The sequence below is a fragment of the Pinus tabuliformis genome, chromosome 3_1, assembly GCF_031772625.1.
Source record: "Pinus tabuliformis cultivar Carrire ecotype Pingquan chromosome 3_1, CPIR1, whole genome shotgun sequence".
Classification (NCBI taxonomy): Eukaryota; Viridiplantae; Streptophyta; class Pinopsida; order Pinales; family Pinaceae; genus Pinus; species Pinus tabuliformis.
In genome coordinates this window covers 141,834,440-141,844,855 of record NC_142301.1, presented here as the reverse complement: position 1 = coordinate 141,844,855, position 10,416 = coordinate 141,834,440, and the positions used below count along the sequence as shown (strand labels likewise).

Below are 10,416 nucleotides of genomic sequence, written 5' to 3'. Positions count from 1 at the left end.
GCTTTATCCTTTTCATATTGTGTATGGAGTAGATATTGTTTTTCCTTCATCATTAGCAGTCTCGGTCATGAAATTGTTACAAGAAGCAGGAAGTGAAGAGAATGATATTTAGCGCCAGATAAATCAAATGGTTCACTTAAAGCAGACACAGGATGAGGTATTTCAGAACACTTCTAAGCTTCATGAGAGGATAAAGAGGATCTATGACTGGAAAATAAAGGAAAATGATTTTAAAATTGGAGTTGTGGTACTTCGTTTGGATGCCAGAAACAAAGATAAGGGTAAGCATGGTAAATTTGAGAACCTATAGAAAGGCCCTTATCAGATTTCAGCTTTCTGAGGACAAAATGCTTTCTTGTTGGATGAGATGAATGGAGAACCATGCTTAGGAGGACCAGTCAATGGTAGGCTCCTGAAGAATTATATTTTCTGAGTTGACATGGTTTCATTGTACATACATTTTAAATTTTTTGCAAGTGTGAAGCAAAGATCATTAGAGTTCAGGGCCCGAAGTGAAGGCCATGGAGCTTCATTGATTTTCTTCCATTTTTAGTATTTAGTCCTTAGTCATGTAAGTTAGTTTCAAGTCAGTTTTGAGTCAGTTTGAGTTATTTGAATTCTCAGCATTTACTCATGCATTTCAGTTTGATTTTTTGGCTGTATTGGCCCATATGGTTAGGCACTTGGTCTACGGTGTTCTTGGCACCTCCAAGGAGCTTCCATCCCCCAAAAAGGCCGATGTTAGAGTCAGTGTTTGCATACTACCATCAGTGATCAAAATTCCTCTTTTATATCATATTAGTGTCCCATGTTGAAATTTTTATCATTCCACTTAGGTCATCATGTAAAAATTTACTCACTGACGGCAGCCCAAGTTGAAACCCCATCCACTCTCAAAAATTTATATTTGTTGGCCCACCTTCATGTGTCTTGCTGAACATACATTGACTATAAAGGCTCATTTCATCGTGTTTTGTGTCAGTCAAGTCCACCTGAAGTCCAGTCATTCAAGGTCCCATTAGGTCTCTAGGTTTTATTTTCCAAGGTCCAATAAAACACCATTTCACTTCATAAGGCCAAAAAAGTATGAGAGAGAAGCAAATAAAATCCATTTTTCAGTTAAATAAGGGTTTACAAGCTTGCAACCATGGTTTCTAAAATTCCAATTTGGATTTTAAGCAAGAAATTCATTCTAGTTTGTAATTTTTTTTCAAAAGAGAGATGTAATCATTTTTATTTATTTATGTAATTTTATGTTTATCATATGTAATAAGTCACTATTCTTAGCTGTTTACTCAAACTCCATTGCCAATATCATCCAAACAAAAGCCGAAAGTGAATATTGCCAAAGCTTCAACATCATCCACCTGCAAAGAAAAAGTCAGAAAGAAAATTAGCAAAGAGGTCAAAAAGGGGTCAAATGAAACATTAGAAAGTGGGTTTGAAAAGCAAAAGATCAAAATCACTCACCTATAAAGGACTTCTTGCCTTCAAACTCACCTCCATTTTCCTTTTAACACTCATTGAGAAAACCCCAAGAGAGTTTTCTCATAGTTCTTGGCGAAATCAACAGAAATAGGGTAGGCGCTGTGCGTTTCCTTCTAATGTTGCGTGTTCTCTTCTGGCACTGCACATTCTCTCCTGGCGCTACACGTTTACTTGGTGTTGTGCATTTCCTTAAGGCACCATGCGTTCCCTTAATGCATTGCATTTTTGGATAAGGCACTCTTTATTTATGTTGCACATTTGTCCAACAACGCTCCAACCACCTCTTCAGCTCCTCCAAAGCACTATCAACCTCAAATCAAGTAAGTAACATCAAAGGGATATCCTTTTCGTCCTATTCAAGTCAATTCCTAAGTGTTTTAAAAGTTTATTGAAGGTTTGGTCTAATTGTTACATCTAAACCATAGATTTCACCCAACAACTACCTCCCACTCTCATTCCCTTTTGCACACTTCCCTCCACCCTCCTTCCCTTTCCCTAAATATTTATACCCCAGATACCCTCTAACCCTTTGTCCCAAAACCCTAAGTCCTAGGTGATACAACACTACCTAGGCTCCCAAATCCCTATATTGCAAACAAATTTCCCCATCCCCAAACTATCATACTACTACCCTATACCCCTCTCCAATACACATATCCCTTCACCCATCATCTTCATATTTACCCTTCCCCATTTACTATTCCCTAAAAAACTACATTCCCCCTACCTTACACCTTGCTAGGATTTGATACTCAAACAACATGGCAGATGAGGAATACAGACCACATAGTGAGGAAGAGGAAACATATAAAGAAGAAGACAAGGAACAGAGGAGGCCACACAAAGGAGGCCAGATACACAGGTTTGAGCTCACAGATCTCAGAGAACTCTTAGCATCCCCTATGACTGTAACATCCTTCAAATGGCTAGGCTGTTATGATTTTTGTGAATAAGTACAGGCAGTCCAACATCACACTAAGTTGACTAGGCTCTTCATTACTAAACTTCAAGACAACCAAGTCACTCTAGTAGGTATAACTTTCACTTTGTCCACTGCCAATATATCAGCTGCCACCGGGATCCTAGATGCTGGGGAAAAATGGTTTAAATAGGGTGATTTGGAGAGGCATTATTATGAGCCTTGCATGAAACCAAGCTATAGAAATGAAAGAAGGGGTTATTTTCCTTTTCACATCTCCTTGACAGATATGCCCCAATAATGAAGATTATTATGAAATATTTTTCATGTGAAGGTAGATTCTCTAGGGTCTATTCTTATTATATCTGGCTCTTAATGCATTTCACTAGGGTAGAATGCTCAATATACTCTACTAACTTTTTCAGAGTGTTGAGAAGATGACCTAAATTGCCCAAAAGAGGGAGTACAAAGATCAAATGAAGAGCCTATTTCATCGTTCCCTCATTAAGATCATAGTCCTTTACCATCTCAAGGAACTCAACATTGCATGGAGTACCTTCATAGCTAATCCCATATTCGCCCATGCATCTACTCAAAATATTCAAAGCATCCCGTCATCATCTCATCCATCCACATCCATTCCTCCATCTCAGCCCATACATCATTCATCCTCATCTGATGAGTCAACCACACCATCACCTCCATCGTCACCATTTCATGAGCCTATTCATTCACCTAGCAGAGATGAAGGCAAAGAGCAAGAGCACATGGAACATGGTGAGATCATTAAGACTTAAGGGGATGGTTTGGGTAATTTGGCACATAACTATGAGAGAGGGCATAGGAAAGAGTTTGTCCCACAAATTGTGGGAGGTGCCTTGCCTTCTTCATCAACAAACCAGGTATAGAAGGGTAAGGAAAAAGTGACAGAGGCAGAGATCCAGTAGTAGGACAAGGACCTCCATGAGACAGAGCAAGATTTTCACTTAGTTGACTTAAGTGAAGTTGATGACAGTGAGAGAACACCCATTGCTCTCAAAGAGAAAGAAGCACTCATAGGGTAACTCCAGGTCAATTTGCAGAGGGCAAAATATATCATCACATACTATGAGCAGGAAAACAAGCAGTTAGAGACCGAACATGAGCTCATGGAAATTCAGCTCATCAAGGCAAAGAGGGAGGTTGAAAAGGCTAACGCCTTACTTGATGAATCATATGGAGAATATAATGATCAGCTGGATGAATATGTGCCAAGAAAAGGTCCAATGACTAGAGGCCTAAAGAGAGCTTTGGAGCTAGAAAAACAAAAGGAGGCTGAGCTAGCTAATGAGTTCACCCTAAATGAGAAATTTTCCAAAATGGTAAATGAGAAATGGGAGCATTGGCTTGAGAGGGTGAACACCCATCTTCAAAGCCTCTTAGACAAGGCCAAAAGAGACACTGACCTTCAAATAAGGATGGAAAAATATTATTGCCGAAGGAACCAAATAGCAAGGGCAAAGCTCAAAGCTGCTAGGGAAAAAATTGAAGCCCTAACTCACCATGAGGAGAAGAAGAAGCATGATATGCTTGCAGAGGCTTCACTCCATGCCTAGAAACCTTAGACATCAGCGTCTTGAACAATTTTGAATATCCTTGGCTCAATTTTTGTAATCTTGCTTTTCCTGTCTTTTTAAGGCAATTTTTATATTAGCAGTTTGGTCAAACGCGCAACGCCTAAGCTTTTTGGAGGAATGGGCACCACCATTGGATTCATAAGGAAAAAGAAATCCAGGAAAGCCATGTTTCCGACCCTGGAAAGCAAATTTGGTGGGTGAAAAAGGCAAAAAACCACCTAAAAATCATGTTTCTGCCTCTTTTCTGGACTAGGCACTGTGTGTTTGAGTAGTCTTGGGAGAATGGAATTTTGGAGGGCCAAATGAAGCCCATGTTTAAAACCAAGGGAAGTTTTGGAAACTAGACATGATAATATTTCCAATGAGCTATTCTGGGCTAGATTTGGGCATCAGGAAGGCAGGTAAAAGTCATCTTGAATATGGCATTGCGCGTTTGACACTGGCGTTGCGCATTTGATAATCAACCCAGATTTTCACTGTTTCTCTCCAATTTGATTTTTACCTATGGGAAATTAGTTTTTTACTGATGTAATTGATAAGGATTATGTAATTATTATGTTTTTACTGTTACTTAGAGTAAATACATTAGGTAAAAGGCCTCACATGGCTTGTAATGAATCAGTTTGCTTAAGTTAGGGATGAGTCACTTTGACCACCCTACACTCTAGCTATGAGTTTAGTTTTAGTTGCAACTGCTCTTTCTCTCGTGGATTCGACCCCTGAGGCTAGGATGAGTTGGTTTGAGGTCTATATTATGTATTTTCTCAGTCATTCTACAGGTTGGACTCTATTGGATGTTGTACTAGTGTTTTAGACTTTGGCATGAAATATATTGGATGAGTTGCAGCTATTTTGGTGGGATTCCTATGGCATGCTATTTTGACATTGTTTCTTCTTCAATTTCATATGTATGAATGTTTTGTACCTTCCATGATTCATTTCACTCTAAGTATGTTTGATTTTCAAGGTGTTATAAGCAGAATTCATCTTGTATGCTATGTTTTGGGAAAATCATCATAGATTGTTTCATTTCTTCAGTTTAAAAAGAATTCATGATCCTCATGCTCTTTTTAGCACCTCACTAATCTAAACCATCTCATCACTATAGTACCAAGTGTTAAAGTAACTTTCCTACCTTGCCCCATTAGATGTCTGCAATTTTGATTCTCTTTTGCCCTAACCTAGTTCATTTCCTGACATAATTCACTCATCTAGTGACTACCCCAACCACATCAAATAATACAACCCCCTAAGATGCTATATCTAGCCTAAAACCCTAATCTATCTAGCCCTCTTGGTTGTGATCCTTTAGGGAGAGCCCTCTCTAGCTTTGTAGGGCTAGCTACCAAGTCAAAAGTTTGGTCTGTGGTTACCTCATTTGGACTCTTCCTCATCCTTGGAGATCCAGAGGAGTGATAACAACTGCATCACTGGTATAGGTTGTGGTTTATTTTGCTTCTCCTTAGTATCATATTGCTTGGGCGTAGACGATCGCGAGGCCATAGGCATGGATGGCGTGGCTTCTATTGATGCAACTTCAGGGGCTTCCGCTTGAGAGAGAACGACTTCAGAACTTATTGGCTCAAACATTTGTTCAAGGATAAGCTTCTGGTTCCACTTAGGTAGTTTCACAAATGCTGGGCTTGAAACTAAATCCTCCCAAGTTTTTCGATTCATAGAGTGAAACAAGAGGGCTCATATGCAACTTTCAGAAAGCAAAGTGTTCTTCGACAGACCAACATGCCAGATTTATAGGTGATTTCGAATTCAAATCCGACTGTTCCCTCCATTTTCTGATCATAAATGCATCTTGGCGAAAGATATCCAAATATTTTTGCCATAAATGTCTCCTACCCGCTCCTCCTAACGGAATTTTTTCTATCCAATCATGAACAATGACTTCAACGACTAGTTTTGGACCCGGTTGTGCGGCACCAACCCCCATGGCGCAACTCATCCATCACAACTTCTTTTGTCGCAGCTTCTTTTGTTGTACCCCTTGCATACATCGTGCAAACTCCTTACTGCGTTCTCTTATTCTTCGGGAAGTGTGGTTTATAGTCCCGCTCACCCTTGCAACTGCCTTGAGCGCTAAGACTGCCATGCTACCATGTAGTTGTTGGGTGCCAAATCTGCATAATTTTTCCCTCTATTTTCACTCTCTCTCACTCCTTTTGTATCATTTATATTCAATAATTGTTCTAAACACACAAGGTAAACCCTCTTCCATTGTCTTCCTGGAATATTTAATTAATGAAGTAATAGTCGTGGAGATTTTACCTATGCGAGTTACTAATTTTGACATTTCCGTAGATCTGGTGGTCAAAGGTTACAGGTGCAAATCACAGAAGATATTCTGAGCTTTTAGCACCATATCAACAAGCATTGTAACAACATAACAGATTCCAGACCTTTCTTGTCTTTCTCTTGGCAACTAGTTGGCCGTTTCAACGACTGTATAATGATAGAAATTAGTTGCCATATTGAGAGACAATTTTCTCTGTGTATTGTATAAGAAGGGTTTCAATGCTGTGAATTGGGGGTTAGTTGTGCAAGAGATTGATATTGTAACAGAAGACTAATTAATTAATTGAATGCAAGTTATTTTGTTGTTCTCTCTATAAGTTGTGAATCCACCGCAACCTTGGTCAAGGAGTTGGGCCCACTCTTCTGATGAGGTGCTGCATTATTTATGTGTGTTGTCATTTCATTTGTGTTGGTTTATTTCGATTGTTGTTACAGTAATTTAATTAATTGTTGTGAATGCTTTTTATAGTTCTACAAATTACTCTTATTTACTGTCACAATGGTTATTTCGTTAACACAGTTATCGAATCTAAGATTGGTGATTGATTGTTTCATTTCTACCTCCATATATTTTGCGCGTTACCTTGAAATAATATACGCACCCAGATTGATAAATTAAATGTGGAAAAGGGCTGAATAGGCATTCACACTCGGACACCAACATTTTGGCGCCGTTGCCGAGGAGGCTAACAAGGTGTAAGAACGTGATCTACACTGATCTACGGATCAATCTCTTGTATTAGGGAGGGAATTTTTTACCCTACTCTAAGTCCTGAGCGTAGTGTTCTATTTTCTTTTATTTTTTATTACTTTTTGTTTTGTTGATTTCCTAGAAACCAAACTCTTGTTCTGGGGGGGGGGGAATCATTACCCTACTCCAGATCCTAAGCCTTGGCTGTCTTTTTTTTTGGTTTTTTCTTTTGTTTTCTTTTCGATTTTTACAATGGGGCCACTCTCTCGTCTTGGGGAGGGAAAGAGTTTTCTCACCCTGCTCCAGTTCCTGAGCTTTAGTTTTCTTTCTGCTGATTTATTGTTTTCAAATCATCCTCTCGTCCTGGGGAGGGAAAAGAGTTTTTCGCCCTGCTCCAGGTCTTGAGCTGTGAATATTTTAATGTTTTCTTTCCAATAAATGTATGAACAATGGTTTGAATAAAATGGGCAGAGGAGGACCCCAAAGGCAAGGAAGGAATTATTTGGCAAGGAATACCTATATCCACAAAATTATCACAAAAGCTGCATTATAAGCCTCTTCACGAGTTGCTGCTAGGGTGAAGGTTCACACAAGATCTGAAGGACATTCTGTGGAACAACCTATACGGCCTCCAGAGGTCGAAGTATCCCTTTCAACAGCTACAGGAGAAGCAGGAAGGAGGGCATTAGAGAAAGCAGAGACACTTCCTCTGGTATCAGACAGGGAGGAGGTTTCCAGCAGAGGGTCAGAAGAAGAACTCCACGAAGAAGGAAATCTCAGAGGATTTTCTTCACCTCGCGATCAGGGAAGTGTTGTTGAACTTTCACAACCACTAGTTGTTACACAACAGGAACTTGTTGAAGTTCCAAGTGAGTATTGGAGGATATTTATGGCAACCGCAACATCTTCAATTGAATTCCCAATTGTGGAAATTATGGGTGATGCACCAATAAAGCCTATTCCACTGACCGCACTGCCATTCCATGGGATTTCCATGGTGGACCCAGACACTTTCCTATTGGAGTTTGATATCGTTTACAGAGGGTATGACTACGTCATGATGCTCAGAAGCTGGAATTTTTTCCTGCTACATTAAAAGGGACAACATTGTGATGGTTTATGGGTCTCGGAGGAAAGACAATTTCTACCTGGGATGACATGAAGAAGGATTTCCTGGAGAAATATCAGGATTACTGTAAATCTCGGGACATTAAGGAAATATTTTTTAAATTCATATAGAAGGAGGATGAAAACTTGGGGGACTATGTGGAGCGCTTTAAGTATACTCTCCAAAGATATGGCCATAGTGACTTGGATAAGGATATTTTGAAAGTTATTTTTCTCTGGGCCCTGAGGGAAGAATATTTGGAGCTGTTAAACATAGTCAGTAAAGGGGATATATCTAAGGAATATTTTGACACCATCTGTGAACTCTGTATTCAATGTTCAAGGGGAGCTGCAAGGAATAAACAAGGAATCCGAAATTTCAAAGCATCAAGTGGGGGAATCACAAAGGCAGAAATTGGGAACATGCTAGATAATTTGAAAATTGATATCCTAAGTACATTATCATCCCAAATGGACACATTGCAGGAAAAGTAGAAATATATGGAGTTTGAAAGAACTATGGCTATTTTCTACCCACGGTGTAGAAAGAAACACCCACTAAAGGAGTGCCCACTAGACACTATAGAGACATGCGCTATTGGTGAACAGAGTCACTCCGCCAGTGCATGTCCATCTCTTCTAGCACTAAAGGCAGTATTTCAAAGGGAAAAGGAAGAACCAGATCAGTTATGCTTCATGGGGTCTAAAAAACCATGGCAGCCACGATCATCAGGCTTAAATCTAGGTACGTCTCAGGATCCTTTTCAATATTATAATATGAATCCTCAGTCAGTTCCTTTTTGGCCTCAATATTATCAATACCCACCTTGGCAGCCATGGTGTCCTCAACCTAATTCAAGTTCTTCATGGTCTCAAGGCTGGCATAATCCTGTTCCCCCTGCTGCTCAATTTCCTCAACCTACACAGTAGCAGCAATTACAACTGCCCTCTAACGTTCCCTCCAATAATCCTCCTCTTCGGCCTCAACTTCCTATTCAGCCAAACCCAAATCCAAACAATAAGGGCGCTCAACAAGCAGACACCCTCAACCTTCCTTCGTACAACATTTCTATCGCAGGGTTTAATGAGATAAATCTGTGATTTGGCCGGGTAGTAAATGCTCCTACATCGCCCGTTATTGTTGAACATCTTGACGATGAGAATCCAGAATCTCAAGCAGTCAGGGATGAAACAACCCAACCATTTGTGGAATATTCTCCTTCTCATTTGACTGTTACTCAGGCCTGTCAAACCAATCCTCCTTATCCAAAATGATTAGCCTTGAGTAAATGGGTCCCTCAACCGGAATTTGATCTTTTAGGAGAATTGCATAATTTGTTTGTAAAAATACCCCTACTTCGGGCCATGAAAGATGTACCAATTTACGCTAAAACTATAAGAGAATATTATTCTAAGAGACCTGGGAAGAAAACAAAAGATCCACTTACAATTCATGTTATGGGGAGGTTATCTGACATTATGTTGGGAAAGGTTTTGCCTGTAAAATATGGGGATCCTGGGAACCCAATTCTAACAGTTCATATTAACGGGGTAGATATTCCGAACGTGCTAGTAGACTTGGGCACTGCAATTAATGTAATTACTTCTGAAACCATGCTTACACTAGGATTGCGTGATCTTAAGCCAACCCCTACAGTCTTAGAATTAGCTGACAGATCTACAATCGGATAGATAGGGAAATTGGAAGACATAACGATTTCAGTGGATTCTTGTGCTATCCTGTTGACCTCCTAGTCTTACATACACAGTCCTTAGCTGGTGGTCATCCCCTTATTTTAGGATGGTCGTGGTTTGCAACCGCTAACGCCTATATTGGATGTCGGTCAGGGAACATGATAATTTCTAATCGAGAAAACACGAAAAATATTGTTCTCTATCCCCCTGCTGAACCAAGCTCACAGAAAAAGCCAAAGCATAACTCTTTGTCTTTGGATGGGATCGAAACTGAATAGCAAGAACTCTAGCCAGTGCTTACCATGGGGCAAGTCCTCTGCTTTAAGAATGAGATAGAGGATGATACTATCAGCACTTTTATTAGCAGCCCTCATGCTATTGCAGATCCAACTCGACAGTTTTTGGAATCAATCATGAGCTGTGAAACACAGGAAACTATCGAATATGAAACCGAAGGTGAACACATTCCTGTAACAGCACTTTATGATAGCATATCGGTGGAGATTGAACCAGGAAGGACATTGAATATCAACTGGAATCTTTCACCAGCCCAGACTGAAAAGCTCCTAAAGATCCTTCGAGAACAGAAAGAA

At 39.9% G+C, this 10,416-nt stretch overlaps 1 protein-coding gene across 1 annotated transcript; it reads left to right on the top strand.

Moving 5' to 3' along the window:
* Window positions 1–9,493: 9,493 nt before the first annotated feature.
* On the top strand, window positions 9,494–9,820 carry LOC149186195 (uncharacterized). Its single transcript, XM_089409246.1, has one exon. It carries the CDS (start codon window positions 9,494–9,496, stop codon window positions 9,818–9,820), a length of 327 nt encoding a protein of 108 aa, XP_089265372.1.
* Window positions 9,821–10,416: the final 596 nt, after the last annotated feature.

What these genes read in the sequence shown, in the direction of transcription:
- LOC149186195 (XM_089409246.1), top strand. Translation starts at nt 9,494, where the DNA reads ATGAAAGATGTACCAATTTACGCTAAAACTATAAGAGAATATTATTCT.